Below are 18,960 nucleotides of genomic sequence, written 5' to 3'. Positions count from 1 at the left end.
CTTCTTTCTTTTCTTTATTTTTTGTTTTTGTAATCTGGATGAAGTGTTTAAAAGATTTTCTTAAAGGTTGATGCCTCGACACTGGTTAAAAATGCCAAAAAAGAAAATTATTATCATAAAAGAAAATATTTTTGACTTTTTTGTATTAATTACACAATTTTCAATGTAATAATTATTATATAATTTTTTTTTTAGCATCTTTAACCAGTGTCCTGAGACACCGGTTAACATTTCCTTTCTTAAATTATTATGGTGTAGATGCATTATTTTTAATTTTATTATATATCAAAACATATTTTACTATAATAAAATGAAGCATAACCAGAAAAGTGTCATGTACTAGAAACATAGAAAAATAAAGGGTTAAATGCAAATTTGCCCCAGTCATTTAAGTGTGGGTTACCCCTAAAAAAAATATAGATTTCAACATTGTAATTTAAAAATTATTTGTTATTAAATCTTCACAGCGTTTAACGGTATAAAACAGAAGATGTGGTAAGGGGTGATCCACATTAAAAAGACAGAGGTCAAAAATACATTTAATTTTAAAATTTGATGACACGAAAGTTTAGATCAAAAGAATTTTTAAATTATAAGGTTTGAATAGAAAGAAAGAAAAAAAACTAGAGGAGTGTAAATTGAAACTCGATCAAATGGCTGGGATAAAAATACATTTAACCCAAAAATAGAAGTCACTTAAGAGGAGCAAATGAGGGCAAATAAACTTCATTTCTTTCCATTGTTATGCTCTTTTGGTTCATTGTTGTCACTTGGCACATCTATTTGCCTATCAATTCGTAAACTTCATTTATGTGCCAAGTACCAGCCAAAGGAGCAAATGAGGCTCTGATACATACTGGTTGGGAGCTTCCCTTGGGATTTCAAATTTTTAAAGCACATATTTGCAACTAAGTCGTGACATGAAGCAACAATTAAAGGATTTATAAATTAAAGGATTCTTTTTTACTTAAAAATTAAAGGATTTATAAATTATAATGCAGAAGATCCTCATTATTCACTAAGTGTAAAAATTAATTGCGTTTTTATGTGTTTATAATTATGGAATAGATACTAGAATGAAAATAAAATCTCGATAGCACCACTTCGCAAGTTTTATGATGTAAGGGAGTCTCACATCTCACTTGAGAAGATGGTACAATATCTCTCCCGATCATAGCTTCAGATAAGATGTTCCTATACGTGTTACTATAAAAGCAGCAAAAGTTGATTATACGAGACAAAAATTGATATTTGATTTTATTACAAACCAAAATCTCAACCCAAAAGTTAATTGACTCGGTACATCATTGTCAACCTTAATTTTATTACATTCAAGTTCTAACTAGGCATACATTCACATTTTAGCAACTAAATGGTTGGAAAAAAAAAAAAAAACAAACCAAAGGATAAAATGGCCGAGCAAGATTTTTAAGTTCAAAGGACATCTCAACAGAATGACTTCAAAATAACAAGTCATCACTTGGACAAAATGTGTGTGTATGTACAAGGGGATACGGCAAAACGAATCTATGCATCCCCAGAACCAGTAATATATGAAACTACAACTGTGGTGTCATCAAGCTTGCCGCCATAGTAACGAAATCCAGCATCTTGAGCAGCAGTTGAGAAAGGAGTCTGCCTGTCTTTGTCCAGAGCCCGTTGACGTGCCAATGCAGCTATCTTCTGAGCTGTGACCTGAGGGCTGAAGCCAGCTCTTACACCATGAACCACCACCGCTGTAATCTCATTATTGTATAGGTTGTCAAACAGTCCGTCCGTACCAGCAACTATGACATCGCCAGGAGCAACAGCAACTGTAAAAACCTGATATAAACAATAGAACCCATCTAAGCACCCTACAAGCATGAAAGAACTAAATGCATGGAACCAGACATCTAATAAGCTGGATGAGTTTATTTTCCAGACTCCAGTCACCACACAAAAAACACTATCACAAAACCTGACAAATTGCCATGGTTAAATATTATATGAACATAATATTTGCAAAAAGTTACCCCATTGCATAAACAAGACAATATATTAGGCAGAATCTAGTAGTAACGCATGTTTGATCGCAAATACTGTCATGTGTGCATGTAAATGTTTTGTTGCAAACTTGTCAGAACACTACAAACTAAGGCCTCAAAATTATATTGACCTCCCTTGAGGTTGATGCAAATACGACCAACACCCCCTCTATTTTCTCACATATCAATAACCTCCCCTACCATTACAATCATTTAATTGCTGTTTGAGGTACAGGTAGAGAGAATGTGTTCTGTGTTAAACTAGAGAAAGCTGCATCCAACCGTAACCCACCCTATTTTGTCCTCACGCGCAGTACAATAATTATCTTTCACATTATTCTTGAATTAAAACCACATTTTGGGTCCATTCAATTTTGGTATTGCCTTCTAATTTGATAATTGACATCACAGCACCTTTAATAAACAAGTGTATTTTAATTTGGTTGAACTTGCTTATCATTTTTTCAATCAAATTTTAATGAGAAAATAAAAAAGTAAGCATTTAGGTTATTTGGGTTTGCTATAAAAGGCACGAGCAGGTTCTTTTGTTTGTTGTCATTCATACTCTCAGTCATATAAAAATAAATAAACTATAAGCATTACAAAGTACACTTCTAATAAAGCCAAAAGCAGAGTCATAAGAGGGAGTATTCAGTGATTTACAGAGGGAGAGTTTCATGTTCAGGTGATTAAATGGCAGAGGAGAAGAAGAAAGTCGCAAGTCGTCAATAACGATGTTAAATTGAGAGATTTCACAAGTGATTTATCCAACAACTAAGGGAGGTTTGTGATGAGTAAGCAAATAGAGGGGATGTTGATTACGTTTACACATACCTCGGGAGGTCGGTGTAATTTTCCTAAATCTTTATGGATCATATACTACGTATATTATAATATGCTTGACCCAACAATTAACAAACGAAAAATATCTGGAGCCCATTGACACTAGGATGGATGAATGGTAACGGTTCCTTCTTCCTGTCACTCTAACGACCACCATTCAATCAAGCTGAATTCTGTCAAAATTATACCTATTTTATTCTGGCAGCAGCATAACTATTCATTGAATGTCTAAACTTAGTTTTAAATTTTTCATGTCCCCACTCTACTGACTTATACACTAGGGCAGTGTTTACTCTAGTCCTTGCTCACCTTTTATATTAAGTCCCTAGGTTTACAATCTGTATCAATTAATCAATTAATGGATAAGGGTTAGCTTTCGATTAGACTATTTCACATTAGATTATATGCTCAGCCTACAGATCTCACCTGTAATCGGAGCTAAAATATGTAAGAGGAAACATGCAAAGGACGAAACAGTTTAATATTTATAAATATATAAACTGAATAAAGGTGACACATCCAAGGGACTAAATTGCAAAGCTCAAAACAATTGACTAAATAAAACATATCCTAAAACCAAGGATTATAAAACTTAATTAAACAAACATATATTTTAGGCACTTTCAGAGGCTAGTTCCAAATATTCACAGGTGAACAGGAAATTATGGACTTTTATCGATTGGAAAGTGATATAAAGGAAAACCATCATATCCTTTTGTATGCATTTACAATTGCACAAAGGGGAAGTACATATGAAAGAATAACATTCAAGAAAGGATAATAATAAATACCTGACCAGAACTAGGTAAATCACTATGACTACTACATTCCAACTGATAGGTGAAATTGAAATCATGTTGCTGCACTGGTGACTGGAATATGGTGCAACCATCACGGATAACCATAAACCCGCTGTCTCCCAAATTAATAGCATGAAGCCCCTATGAAAAGAGCGCAAAAAATGAATATATATTGACAAAAATGATCCAAATAAGATATATTGTAACAACTAACAAGGAATATGAAATAACATATCAAAACTCAACCGATTCCTGATAAGCCAACTATACACCAAAAAACATCAAAATATCACTTACAGCAAAAATAAAGGTAGGTCGAGTTCAAGGACATTGTACTTTTGGAGTTCAAAATTACTCAACATTAGCTGATCTTATACTTTGACAAGTCCAAGGCCAGCAAATTTATATTTCAGAAAATTTAAGAACATCAGTCCCTTTTCATGCTAGTTAGAAGTCAAAAGGGTGACAGATCTACAAAATTCTAAATTACTGCCTTGAGACCAACACATCACAGATTAGTTTTCTAGTTATATCATTCAGTCACAAATAATCTGTAAGGGCTGAAAGAAATCACCAAATGACCATCGGATAATTCAAAACAGATAATAGAAATATCAAGTAAATAGATGTAATAGCAATGGAATATAAACTTTATAGTTAATTCTACTCTATCAGAGTTCTATAATGTTTTAGCCTAAAAGCATTGTATTCTACAAGTTAGTGTGACAGAATCGAAATTCTTGCAATACTCCAAAGAGGATGGCATAAAGATGAAGGTAACCTGATCAGTAAGAGCAATGATGCATGCTGTAGATGAACCCTTAGCTTTTGTGCTTGAGTATGCTTTTTCCAGCACCCTAGCTGGGTCAACTGAACCTTTGGGCTCCTCCCGAATAGCATCTACTGAATTGGACATGAGCTCACGAGAGTAATATCCAGAATTGACACCAACATCTGCCCAGCCACCAACACCATCTGCCACTCCTACTGCTTGTTCCTCAGAACATATAAAATGAGCATCTTCTCCACCAGTTTCTTCTTTATCAGGATGAGGCAAGTAGCATGATCCAGATACCAGCTTCAGGGTTTTCCCAGAAGGAGTTTTCCTGCAATCACCAGATTCAGTCACATCATAACAACAATTAATATTGCAAATCCAGAATATATTTAGTCACTGTGTATAGTCTCCGGTAGTTTTTTGGTTATAAAATGCAGATTTCAATGGGAAATAGTAGTTTATAAAAATAAAAAAAATTATAAAAAAAAAGAGAGAGATTTGGGTGAAATTTTTGGCTCACTATTGATGCATGTACGCAGATACTATGGGCTAACTAATAAATCCGACACTTTTAAGTCATTGATATGAAAATCACTAGTTTAAAATGTCAAGGTTAAATTATGGAAGCCATCAAGTTTTCTCATATGGAGGGAAACTGATAGAAACATGGATCAGGTGATGGATGCTGGCAGTGGGCCTAAGCCAAAGGTTTGGAGGGTATATAAGAGAAAGAAAGGGAAAGAGTTAAGGAATGATGACGTGGCTATATGATGCAAGGAATGTGGAGCTGCCTATTTAAGTGGAAGGAGTCAGAAGAGAAGAATCATCTTAGAATTCTGTTATTTTGGTGGGGTCACTTATTAGTGATTACTTGGGGAGCACTGTGTGCTTGGGACTGATAAGCTTTTGCTATCAGTCTGTTATTGTCTTTTTATCCTGTTTGTTATGCTTGTAATTGAACTTCTCCATTAATACAATTGCAAGTTCCTTCATTTTCTTTATTAAGTTTCACTGTTACATCCATTATTTCATACACAATCCCATCAATTGGTCCGACCTACCGGATCCAAACAACACAGTGTCTGCAATCGTAGATGCCACGCCAACCCAAGATGGCAGAAAGAGTCGACGCACTGGAAGCAGAGATGGGAGAGATGAAATCTGCGTTGTTGGTACTCTCGCAACAGATGCAGCAACAAAGCGTTACGATGCAACAACAAAGCGCTGTGCTGAGTGAATTAAGCAAGCGACTAGAGACGCGACCAACACCGGAGTTTACTCATTCGAGTGAATCTTCAGATAATCATTTTCAGGAATCGCGACTTTCCGGTAAGAAGGTTAAGCTACCGGTGTTTGAAGGAGACGATCCTGTAGGATGGATCACTAGAGCTGAGATCTATTTTGATGTGCAAAATACGACCGAAGAGATGCGTGTGAAGTTAGCTCGACTGAGCATGGAAGGTGCCACCATACACTGGTTTAACTTGTTGATGGAAACAGAGGATCAATTAACGTGGGAAAAATTGAAGAAATCGTTAATCGCTCGCTACGGTGGTCGTCGTTTGGAAAACCCATTCGAAGAGCTGTCTACGTTGAAGCAAAATGGGAGTGTGGAGGAGTTTGTTGAAGCTTTTGAGCTTCTCTCGTCGCAGGTAGGGCGATTACCAGAAGAACAATATCTGGGTTACTTCATGAGTGGGTTGAAACAACCAATTCGCCGAAGGGTGAGAACTCTGAATCCGCAGAATCGGATGCAGATGATGAGGATGGCGAAGGATGTGGAGGAGGAATTGAAAGAAGATGATGATGACGTGGATCGGACGAACGGGAAGAAGATCTTGGGCCGTAATAGTGAGTCCAGTGGGTTTGGGTCAAAGTTTCGGAGCGGGTTCAACCCGACCCAGAAGGAAACAACCAGATCCATGAATTCGGGTTGGTCTAACCCGGCAAGAAAAACGGGTTCGGTGGGTTCTAACTCAAATTCAACTTCGTCTTTGAGTTCAACAGGAAAGAAAAATGAAAACGAACGTCGTAACGGAGCGGCGGAGAGGTGGAAGGGAATGCGCAGTGAAGAAATGGAAGAGAGAAGAGCTAAAGGGTTGTGTTTCAGATGTGGGGGTAAGTACCATCCAACTCTCCATAAATGTCCAGAAAAATCTCTTCGTGTGTTGATTCTAGGCGAAGGGGAAACTCTGAACGATGATGGTGAAATCGTATGTATGGAGGACGAAGGTACTGAGTGCGAAGAGGAAGAGGAAGTGGAATACAAATTTATGGGTGTACTGGGAAGCATGGGGGGATACCGTACCATGAAGGTAGAAGGAAAAATTGGAAATGTTGACGTGTTATTGTTGCTTGATAGTGGTGCAAGCCACAATTTCATCTCCCCTCAAGTAACAAATGCGTTGGGTCTTACAATAACTCCTACACCAGCGCGAAGCATCAAATTGGGGGATGGGCATAGGGTGAAGTCTCAAGGTGTGTGCAAAGGAATTGTTATAATGGTGGGATCTGTGAAAGTGGTTATTGATGCGTTGGTTTTTGAGCTTGGTGGACTAGATGTGGTGTTGGGAGTAGCGTGGCTGAGTACACTAGGAGAGGTAGTGATGGATTGGAAAGCTCTGTCTATGCGGTTCATGTATGAGGGACAAATGGTGAAGGTGTTGGGTCAGGGAAGTAAGCAGGAAAAACAAAGTTACTTGAATACGTTTTTGGAGGACAAGCAGAGTAGGCTGGGTACTGATTGGTGGTGGTCACAACATCAGCAACTAGAAGATAGTGCAAACACAGTGCCAACAGAATTGCTTGCAATTTTGGAACAGTTTCCTGAAGTTTTCAGAGATCATATTCAGCTTCCTCCTGAAAGGACTAAAGTGCATCGCATCAAACTAGTTCCAAATCATGGGACAATCAATGTCAGACCCTACAGATATCCCCACCACCAGAAAGAAGAGATTGAAAGGCAAGTGAATGAATTGTTGCAGGCAGGTGTGATTAGGCCCAGTATGAGTGCTTTCTCTAGTCCTGTAATCTTGGTAAGAAAGAAGGATAAGAGTTGGAGAATGTGCGTGGATTATAGGGCCCTTAATAAAGCCACAATTCCTGATAAATATCCTATTCCTATAGTTGATGAGCTACTGGATGAATTGTATGGATCAACTGTGTTCTCTAAAATTGATTTGAAGTCAGGTTATCACCAAATTAGAGTGCATGAAGAGGATATCCCAAAAACAGCCTTTAGAACTCATAACGGTCACTATGAATATTTAGTGATGCCTTTTGGGTTGATGAATGCGCCAGCAACATTCCAAGCTACTATGAATGACATTTTTAGGCCTTTCTTGAGAAAGTTTGTCTTAGTCTTTTTTGATGATATCCTCATATATAGCAGAGACATTCTAGAGCACCAGAAACACTTGCAACAGGTTTTATCTGTTTTACTTGAGAATTGTTTTGTTGCTAATCAAGCTAAATGTAAGTTTGGATGTAAACAAATTGATTACTTGGGGCATATTATTTCGGGAGAAGGGGTGGCCGTAGATCCTGAAAAGATGAGGTGTATCTTGGAGTGGCCCGAGCCAAAAAATGTGAAGGGAGTCCGTGGATTCTTGGGGCTCACTGGGTATTATAGGAAGTTTATTAAGGATTATGGCAAGATAGTAAAACCACTGACCGAATTGACCAAGAAAGATAATTTTGTGTGGGGCACCGAAGCAATTGCAGCCTTCAAGTTAATGAAGATCATTATGACTTCACCTCCTGTTCTGGTATTACCAAATTTCTCTATTCCCTTTGAAGTGGAGTGTGATGCAGCTGGGCGTGGTATAGGTGCAGTACTGATGCAACAGAGAAAACCTGTAGCTTTTTTCAGCAAGGCATTATCTCAGGGTAATTTGGCCAAATCGGTTTATGAGAAGGAGTTAATGGCGTTAGTTTTATGCATTCAACATTGGAGGCACTATTTGTTGGGGAAGCAATTCACTGTTTATACTGATCACAAAAGTTTAAAGCATTTTCTGCAGCAAAGGATAACATCTCCTGACCAACAATGTTGGCTAGCAAAGTTGCTGGGCTACCAGTTTGAAGTTAAATACAAACCAGGCATGGAAAATAGAGCTGCGGATGCTTTATCCAGGTGTTATGATGAAGCTGAATTTAGCACTCTGGTTTCTTATCCACAATGGACTGACAGCCAGAAATTATTAGACGAGGTAAAGGCTGATCCATATATTCAGAAAATAATACAAGAAGTGGAATCTAACCCTGCTGCTAGGCCAGGATATTCTGTTAATCATGGCGTGCTGTTTTATCATGGGAGGTTGGTTTTATCCCCTCAATCTACATCTATTCCTCTTCTTTTGGAGGAACATCATGGTACTCCTACTGGTGGGCATTCAGGTTTCTTGCGTACTTATAGGAAGCTAGCAGATACTTTATATTGGGTGGGCATGCAGAAGTCTGTCAGGGATTTTGTGAGAACTTGTGACACTTGTCAGAGGCAAAAGTATGCTGCTACGACTCCAGGAGGATTGCTGCAACCTCTTCCTGTCCCAAATGGTGTCTGGGAGGACCTTTCCTTAGATTTCATTACGGGACTCCCCAAATCTCGAGGTTATGAAGCTGTACTTGTGGTAGTAGATAGGTTGTCAAAGTACAGCCATTTCATATTGCTCAAACATCCCTATACGGCCAAGTCCATTGCTGAACTGTTTGTAAAAGAGATTGTGCGACTACATGGCATTCCCAAGTCCCTTATCAGTGATAGAGATCCCTTATTTGTTAGCAACTTTTGGTTGGAATTATTTAAGCTGCAAGGCACTAAGTTGCAAATGAGCTCCGCTTATCACCCTGAAACAGATGGGCAAACGGAAGTGATAAATAGGTGTCTAGAAAGCTATCTGAGATGTTTTGCTTCGGATCAACCTAAGACTTGGTCAAACTGGATTTCTTGGGCTGAATTTTGGTATAACACTACGTATCATGTGTCCATTGGGAAGACTCCGTTTGAAGTGGTTTATGGGAGACAACCTCCTAGTATTTTAAGATTTTTATCCAATGAAACTAAAGTTGCTGCTGTGGCATTGGAGTTAAGCGAGAGGGATGAGGCTCTCAAACAACTTAAACTTCATCTTCAAAAATCTCAAGAACAGATGGTTAGCTATGCTAACAAGAAAAGAAGAGATTTGAGTTTTGTAGTGGGGGAATGGGTTTTTTTGAAATTACGTCCCCACAGGCAACATTCAGTGGTTAAGAGAATTAACCAGAAATTATCTGCACGTTTCTATGGGCCTTTTAAAATTGTAGCCAAGGTAGGAGAGGTGGCTTACAAACTACAACTACCTGATCAGTCCAGGATTCACCCTGTGTTCCATGTGTCCTTGCTTAAGAAAGCAATTGGGGACTACCATGTTCAAGGGGAGCTGCCTAAAGACTTAGAAATCACTGAGGAATTAGATGTGTATCCAGAGAAGGTTATGGGCTCCAGGGTCACTATCAAGGAAGGTGTAGCTGTGCAGCAGAGCCTTATTAAATGGAAGCATAAGACTCTAGAGGATGTTACTTGGGAAGATAATGAGGTTTTGCATGGTCAGTTTCCAAATTTTATCCTTGAGGACAAGGCTGTTTCTAAGGAGGAGGGAATTGATAGAAACATGGATCAGGTGATGGATGCTGGCAGTGGGCCTAAGCCAAAGGTTTGGAGGGTATATAAGAGAAAGAAAGGGAAAGAGTTAAGGAATGATGACGTGGCTATATGATGCAAGGAATGTGGAGCTGCCTATTTAAGTGGAAGGAGTCAGAAGAGAAGAATCATCTTAGAATTCTGTTATTTTGGTGGGGTCACTTATTAGTGATTACTTGGGGAGCACTGTGTGCTTGGGACTGATAAGCTTTTGCTATCAGTCTGTTATTGTCTTTTTATCCTGTTTGTTATGCTTGTAATTGAACTTCTCCATTAATACAATTGCAAGTTCCTTCATTTTCTTTATTAAGTTTCACTGTTACATCCATTATTTCATACACAATCCCATCAGAAACATAGAACACTTCAATAACACAAGGTCTTCGAATCTTTAGCAAATAGACTACTCGGCTTTCAATCCCAACAACTAAGCTTTCAACTTCATAAAAGGGTTCAATAGCTGTTTTTTACTTTCTTTTTTTAACTAATGTAATGAACCTCCAACCTATTGATTAAGAAAGAACCGTCAATCTGCTTTTTTGTTCTTTTAAAAAACATTAATAAGAAAAAGTTGTTCCATTTTGAAGAGTGGTTTTACAATGATAGGACAAAATCCATATACAAAGATATAACACATAAGAACTGTTAGGGTCTATAGTCCCCTATGCCCAAAAGCCCCAAATTTCTCTCAATTGATGAGATAGTATTCCTCTCAGCCCCCTAAGATCAATACTAACTAATCCTGAACATAGGAAGGGTTAATCATCATATCATAATCCAAAATAGCACCAGTCAAATGCAAATGTTCAGTAAATGTCAGCTTTTCAGTGTTCTAAAACTAGTAACGCTGAAAGAGCTCAGTGATCCTTTCTATGCAAAGATGGGATTCAATTCAACCATATCTCTTTTACACAAAATACCTTAAGTCAAAATCTCCATGTTCTGTTTAAAGTACCCTGTGATCACATATAGATATTTTGATATGCAAATTACTCCAACAGTCAAACTACATATAACAGGTCACAAATACACACAGCGCAAAACAAGCAGCGCTACAATTTTTATATTGATTTAACTTCAGAAAATATATATTGTTTCAAATCTATGATCTGATTATAATGGCAAACATGAGAGGGAAACAACTTACAGTTCAGATGAATCGGCAGAATTCTTTTGCTTCTCCTCACGGGCAGCGGTGTCAACGGGCACGTCATGAGCAGGGCCAGCAGAGTTACACGATGTTGAAAAACTATGTAAATCTCCATACCCTGACTGTGTATAATGCCAAGAACTGAGCCAATTCTTTGCAGCATTACAGACAAAGTATCCAAAAATTGCACCATTATCTGGCTGCTGACGGTTACTTAAACACATGCTCACTTTTCCACCATTCCCCAAACCACTCTTCAAATACACACTATTGCTGCTCTTTGTTGACAACAAACTCCGACCACGCTTCAGAGTCGAGTTATCTAAAGAGCCTTCACCAACAACCATCCCAGGTAAACGGGCAGCCATTGTTTTAATTTGAAACTTGTCAGCCCCAGAAAGGACACGATCAATGTGATAACTACAAACCTGAATCGACGGCCCTGATACAGACGGAACCGAAAACGTCCTAGACAGCGTATCAACAACTGACAACGTTCTTCTTTTAGCTACAAACTCTGGACTGGAATCTAAGGCAACCCCAGGACGCACAAACAGGGTTGCCTCAACAAAAAATGAACTTGATTTATTCACAGAATGAAAAAACTTAGAACCAGTACCAAACCACAATTTCCCTTGTCCAATCAGAATCTCAGCAGAATCCTGAATTCCACTTTTTTTCCCTAAAATCGATCCGAGCCTTGAAAAATAATTGGATGGCATTTTACAAACACAGTAATAATTCAGATTCATCAAACACAACAAGACGATTACCAGAACCAATACATGCTAAATACAATAATCTCATAACTTCACACACATCAACGCTTAATTCACCAAAAAATACAAAACTCACACAAACCCCTTCAAATCCTGCAATTAATTATTATTATTATAGAGCTGAATTAATCCACAAAACAATTAAAATAAAATTGAATTAAAGAAAAATAAATTATTGAGAAAAGGGGAGAATCTTACAATTGGGGGGAAATGGATGAATAGAAAACCCTAACCCTAAAAGTAATTGAAGAAAATAAGGGTGAGAGAGAAATTAGGGTTTGAGTTGTAGGCGGGAATAGAGAAGGAGCTTGCGCCTATAACCACAACCAACAGCTTGATGACCGGTCAGAAGTTTAGTTTAGTTTATAAAATTTAATTAATCTGTTTTTTTAACGGAATCTCGAAATTTCTATGAGGTTTAATGTAATATCGTTATGGATATTGTTATAACTTATAACAACTTGATTAGATTAGATTAGATTATTAATGGCAAATCTGTAACAGTAAAATATTCAACTAAACATAGTTAGTTTTTCAGATTATTTTATAATTTCAGATAATTTTGGCCCATAAAAATGTTCAACTAAAACATAGTTAATGATTAAAATCACCCAAGAAAATAATCAATGATTAAAAACTTGTTTATGATCGAATAAATTGATTATTAATTGATGGGTTAGTTTTCTTGAAATTACAGAGAGACTAAAGAGAGACTAAACAGCTGAAAATAAGAAATAAAAGTTTAAGTTAATCATTTATAATAAATTGTTTGTTTAAGAATAAATTGTTATTATTATCTCATCTTAACCATTGTATAAATAATGTGAATTAGGAATGGAATTCAATCTATAACTCATTCATAATGTTTATTTGTTTTGAAAGAATCATTCATAATGTTTATAAAACGCAATTATCACATGCTAATATTCTATTGTAAAGCGGAATATTTTTCAACTAGTAGTCCATACACATAAAGATGTTAAAATAATTATACATATGATTGAGTTTTCGCACAAAAAGATAATTGAAATGATAAAATGTTTGTGTGTGAATTTGATATGTTCACCTGAAATAAATTACATAACATCTCATACTTGAGTAAATTTAGTTGTCACACAAGCTCATGTCTAATTTTTTTAATTTAATTTATTTATGAGACCATCAATACGCAAACACACTTTGATATGTTGGTTCATTCTTCAATATCTAACCTCATCTGTTGGACCAGCATCCTTTTTAATTAGCTTGATCTTTTAAACAACTGGTTTTGTGACGGCATCTCAAAGTTCTGTAAAGCATAGCAATATCCAAATTTTCATTTCTGCGGTAAATTATTTTACATTTAATATTTTCCTTAAACTAGTTAGTAGTCTAGTAGTGAATGTGAAGCATATATGGACACCAAGTTGAGAGTGTGTGAGAATGTGCACACAAATAGGAGATTTTATCTTTATATTTTTTACAGGAATGATAAGTAAACATAAGAATACAAACACAAATACGACATCATGGGCAATTTTGACATTTCACCCATAAAGCAGTGGCAATTTTGTAAAAACATTACACTCTTCCTTCTCCCTTCTCTGTATCTTCTCTTTCTCTTCTCAGCCACCGTGTTATCACTCTCTCTTGTCTTCTCTCTCTCACCACCACCTCCACCGTCCTCATCGTTTACCACCAGCATCGTGCCTGCCATCTTCATCATCGCACCTTGAATCACCCACAGTCATCGATCTCATGCTCCAGATCCATTCAAAACTGAACTCAGATCGGTTCAGAACTCCGACGAGAGAGAACTGAGCCCAGATCCATCCTCACCACCACCATAACACCGTCCTTAACACCACCATCATCGTCGACATTATCTACAATACCATTTTCCCTTCATCTTCTCTACAAACCTGCAAAATTAGAACGGTGAGAGAAAGAGAGCACGCATGACTAGGTCGGCGAGTTCCCTGTTCTTTGCGCCGCCACCTTAATCCGAGTTGTCACTACAACGTCCCATTTCAATCAAACCTCTCTCTTATCTCCATTTCTCAGATCGTGCTCCTCAAATTTTTCACCATTGACTGAAGAAAATTGATATAGGTAAATCTCACATCTCCAAATCATTTTCATCAATGTGTTTTTCAGTTTTTCTTTTGATGGTATGGGTATTAAAAAGAAAAAGGTAAAACATTTAATTTCCCTTTGAAAAGGTAAAACATTTTCTTTTGTCAGTGAACATTGTGTTGATTTCTTTCATGACTGTGTTTGCCTTTTGCAGTGAAAAAAAATGTCTACAAACTCATGCAGCAGGTTCTTGTACTGCTGGGACTGATATGCATATGCGCCTGCTGGGAGTTTTTTTGCCGTCTGGTTTTGCTACTGCAGTCATGCTGCAAGTTTTTTTGTCTTGTTGTGACTGATATGCGCATGCTGGTTTAGGTTGTCAGGGTGTTTTTGCGGCTAGATTTTTTATTGGGATGTCTTCGAACTTGAGGCGGTGGTATGCTTCGTCATAAATGTATATCCCAGCCTCAATGTCCGATACCTTGTTCGGGTTTTTGGTGGTTTTTTGTTTCTCTTTGGTGGAGGTGTTACGCATATAGGCGGCACCATTGTTATATCTTATCTTTTCCATTGCCGTGAGTTCTTTTGTGCACCTTGCATAAACTCGTCGAAATGGAAATGTATTGGTGAACATCATAGTATTTGTATCAAAATGGAAATGTATTGTATTATGATAATGGCAATGATTGCTTTTGAAATTTATTGTGTCTACTGGTTCAATTTCAGTCTGTGAACAGGATCTTGGGTTAACTACAACCTCAGACAAGTTGGATTGTTAAAAACCATCATTGGTACAAACAAAACCAGAACACACAATAGAAAATTACACTTCATTTAATAAATTTATGCAAAACACATCTCATACTAGATTAGTTAAACATAACTGTCAAGATCTTAACCATTCTAATTCAAATTATGATAATGTAGTTCTCCTTGTAAACAGGGGCTCAAATTAAAAACAAATAAACTAAATTTGAATATACCATAATCATAAGCCAATCTAAAACATAAGATTAACATGTATAATGTATGGCTCAGATAATCATTACAGCGCTATCAATCACGATTTTTCAGAAAAGAGAACAAGCTAAATAATTCATACAAATTATTTCACAATGGAAATGAGTGAAACCAACAAGACCATGATATGTAAGCTCTGTTTTGGGATGAACCAAGAAAACTAACAGCTGCTCCCTAAAGCCCAAAAACGCATACAGTTGCCTCACAATCAGCACTAAAGTGATAAATAAAACACTTCCAAACAGGTCTGTCGCTCTCTCAAACCGGTCCAGGACACCAACCAGCCGTCTCGACCAATGCACCAACCAAATAACAGGACTGCCACAATAAAATAGAAACAATAGTTCGCTGTTGGTACTGTTAACAAGGCGGCTACGGAAATTTGCAAATTAACCAAATTTTTGAAGAGAATACATGATATTTAACAAAAGATAACCACGTCTTTTTTCTATGCTTAAATTTTAAGTTCTGACTATTTTTTTACCTTGTAATGATACAAGACACATAAGAAGCACACACCAGTGATATTTCATTGACATGAACTTGCAAAATAACATTGCTACCTTATATTGTTCATAATTTTGTCCATTACTACCATACCATTTTCATGGTTGATTAATTACATCACAAAATAAATGTTAAATTACATAAGTTAACTAGCATTGTACCTAATGTTAACTTTACAAACATGTTTTAAACATGTTTTCCCAAACAACAAAAAAACCGAAATTCATGATCATGAATTAACCTTTGTCCCCATGATTTGGTCACCAAAAAACACAATATCATTATTATAAAAGTCTTGTTATATACACACAAAAGGGCCACTTCATCTTCTTAGCAATGAGTGCCTTAGATTTTGTCCAAAAAATATTAGAGTTGTTCATACTAGTTAACTACCATTGTACTTGCATCTAGCAAATATCCACCACTTACAACATCAACAGATGGTTCAATGTAGATGTTGTTGTCAAACTGATTTGTCACTCTTTCAGAATTGGTGTCCTACAAATTTGGAAAAACAGAAAATTAAGATGCAATATCCATATATACATGGTAATTACAAAACTTATAAATAAAATAAAACATACATTAGTTCCTCTGCCATCACTCTGTTTGGATCGTTTACTTGGCTTCTTAACAACTTTTTCGATTGCAGACATTTTTCTTTTTGATGGAGGGCGGCCTTTACGTTTAACCCGCAATGGACTGTGAATTTCAATACCATTGTTTGGATTTGAGTCACCATTGAAACTTTCAATACCATTGTTTGGATTTGAGTCACCATTGAAACTTCCTTTAACATTTTCAATTGTAGCATTCCTGGTGGGTAAATCAGAAGCAAACTGATGTAGTATTTCATGGAGGTCCACAGATGTGTCTTCAAACTCAGCCGCTATTTCAGCAACCTCGTAGAAGTGCTTGCATAACTTGTCAAACCTGTCCATTTGTGGCTTCAGTTGTGTCACACAATAACTGCTCTTAATATATGTATGCTTCCTTTTAATATTTTTGTTCAATTTAGTTAAAACATACTTCTCTGGTACGTTTTTAACCCTCTCTTGAGCACACACACATAACACATGCCGACACAAAATACCTCTAAATTCAAACAAAGAGCATTCACAACTTACATCATGGTTTTCTCGATTAAACACAACTTTAAATACATGTTCTTTTGTTCTATCTCCAACTAACACGTCCTCCAACACATGATATGTGGCAAAGCAGCCCTCCATAGTGTTCAATGAGGAAGCACAATTCATTTTAGATCTAAATTCAACTTGAAGCTCCTTAAATCTAGCATGAGTGTACTGACCTTGGAATTGCTTTTCAATTGATGAGTTTGAACCGCAAGAAATTGTGGTATTCATCGAAGTAAAATCTGCTTCAAATTCTTTTTCTGCTCGACTTCGGAGAACATTATCATATTGTTTTACAAATTGATTTAGACTTGTCGTTGAATTGATATAACCATCAAAGAAAGCATGTATACTCTCACTTTGCTGAGTTGTTGACATACCAGCCCAAAAATATTTTCTTAAGAAGGTTGGTACCCATTTATGACGCTCGTTATACAACCCAGTCAACCAATGATTCTGCTGAAGCTCAAATTTTTCGATGAAGGAACACCATTTCTCTTCAAAATCATATGTTGTAAACGTATCATAAACAACTTCTTTCATTGCAAACTTAATCTTTTTATAATCACCATATCCGCTGAGTTTTTCAGCAATTTTTTTCATTATATGCCATAAACACCACCTGTGACGAGTTGTAGGGAAAACTGCCTCGATTGCATTTTGCATTGCCTTACATTGGTCAGTCACAATACCAATATGAGGCTTTCCTAGCATACAACGAAGCCATGAATTAAAAAGCCATACAAATGATTATGTGTCTTCTCCTGATAGCAACCCACATCCAAGTAATGTTGATTGAGCATGGTGATTCACACCAACAAAAACAACAAAATGCATATCATATCTATTTGTCAGATATGTTGTGTCGAAAGTTACTACATCTCCAAAATACTCATAAGCAACCCTACTTCTTGCATCAGCCCAAAACACATTTTTTACATGAAAATCATCATCCAAATCTATTTCGTAGAAGAAATTAGGATTTTGTTCCCTCATTTGACAAAAATAGCTTATCAAGACCTTGCCATCACCTTCTTTTCCAATTGCACGTCGTTCCTTGTTAACATAGTTCCTCACATCTCTTTCATTAAATGGAATATTTTCATACCCTCCTGCATCTTTAACCAGAGATTGAAAAGTCTTGTTGACCCTCACACCTGCATCATCATTGATTTCAATTGTCCTCCTTACATGCAAGTCCATTTTCTTGTTGGCCTTGAACAACCTTGCCTTTCTAGGGCTGGTATGATGAGAATGATCAGGTTCAAATTTTTGAATGTACCACAATCCATCTTATTTCAATTTGATACAAATCTTAGCAGGACAATTTTTTCCCATTGTCGGACGTGTCTTCAATGTACACAGACTTTTTGTCACTTGAGACCCTTCTCTTGTGCATGCAAGAATTAAGTAGCAGACCTCCCCATCTCGTCCTTTTATCCATGTTCTAATCTTCCATTCAAAACCCTTTCTAAAAGCATACTCTTTATAAAATGATTTAACTTCATCTAAGCTAGAAAAACATATCTATTTTAGGCTCCCAACATGCATCATCATCTTCTTCTTCAACATTAAAGTTGCCAACTTCTATACCTTCACCGTCAGTACTACCACAATCCACAACAACATTTGAACTATCCATAAATTTTCAATTGTGGGTGAAATTGGCACACCAAAACTGCACAAAATCACTTAATTAGATCAATAATAAGTTATATTGCAAACATAGTGATTTACAAGCTTATTGCATCAAATATAATGTAGCAAAAACATCAGAAACAATGTAAGCATCACAAACAAAAACATTAAATATAATTTAAGCATGGACTTTGTTCATATAAACACAAACAGCATACCAGAAAACAGGGGAGGCGCAAACAGCAGACCAGAGATCACAAACAGGCCTCACAAACAGCACAGACCTCCCTTCCCAGGCCAGATAGCAGAAAAGGCCCAGGCAGAAAAACACTCCCTGAACCCCCTAAGATAGCAGCACTACTACAGATACCAAAATAGTGAAATAACTTGTTCTCTAAGACTCTGAAGTCCACACTTATGAAATCAATGCAACAACTATATTCCTACCTTTCTCTTCAAGATTATGAGGTTCCCTCTCATATATAAATACTCAACTATTCACAATTTCAACATAATGAGGTTTCACTCGAAACATAATCTACTTTCT

General features: G+C 36.7%; 1 protein-coding gene, 1 long non-coding RNA gene and 1 pseudogene across 2 annotated transcripts; 1 reads left to right on the top strand and 2 right to left on the bottom strand.

Annotated features, from left to right (window-relative positions):
• Window positions 1–1,228: 1,228 nt before the first annotated feature.
• LOC146951904 (putative protein phosphatase 2C 55) lies at window positions 1,229–12,396 on the bottom strand. The gene is made up of 5 exons (XM_085756313.1): window positions 12,256–12,396; window positions 11,276–12,150; window positions 4,452–4,776; window positions 3,662–3,811; window positions 1,229–1,824 (listed from the first exon to the last, which is right to left on the bottom strand). Exons 2-5 carry the CDS (start codon window positions 12,028–12,030, stop codon window positions 1,528–1,530), a joined length of 1,527 nt encoding a protein of 508 aa, XP_085612439.1. The 5' UTR covers window positions 12,031–12,150; window positions 12,256–12,396; the 3' UTR covers window positions 1,229–1,527.
• A 1,096-nt stretch (window positions 12,397–13,492) lies between these two features.
• LOC146951903 (uncharacterized) lies at window positions 13,493–14,810 on the top strand. Its single transcript, XR_015007931.1, has 2 exons — window positions 13,493–14,148; window positions 14,327–14,810. It is a non-coding gene; the product is annotated as an uncharacterized LOC146951903 (long non-coding RNA).
• Window positions 14,811–15,390: 580 nt separating this feature from the next.
• On the bottom strand, window positions 15,391–18,417 carry LOC146951902 (protein FAR1-RELATED SEQUENCE 6-like; annotated as a pseudogene).
• Window positions 18,418–18,960: the final 543 nt, after the last annotated feature.

The sequence above is a fragment of the Medicago sativa genome, chromosome 1 (assembly GCF_051527215.1).
Source record: "Medicago sativa cultivar Bolivia chromosome 1, Bolivia_mono, whole genome shotgun sequence".
Lineage (NCBI taxonomy): Eukaryota > Viridiplantae > Streptophyta > Magnoliopsida > Fabales > Fabaceae > Medicago > Medicago sativa.
The sequence above is the reverse complement of the archived record's forward strand: the minus strand, read 5'-3'. Positions and strand labels throughout refer to the sequence as shown.

What these genes read in the sequence shown, in the direction of transcription:
- LOC146951904 (XM_085756313.1), bottom strand. Translation starts at nt 12,030, where the DNA reads ATGAATCTGAATTATTACTGTGTTTGTAAAATGCCATCCAATTATTTT. An exon ending in TCTGCCGATTCATCTGAACT is followed by an intron (nt 4,777 to 11,275) that starts GTAAGTTGTTTC and finishes TGGTGATTGCAG; the next exon opens with GAAAACTCCTTCTGGGAAAA. An exon ending in ATTTACCTAGTTCTGGTCAG is followed by an intron (nt 1,825 to 3,661) that starts GTATTTATTATT and finishes TGTTTATATCAG; the next exon opens with GTTTTTACAGTTGCTGTTGC.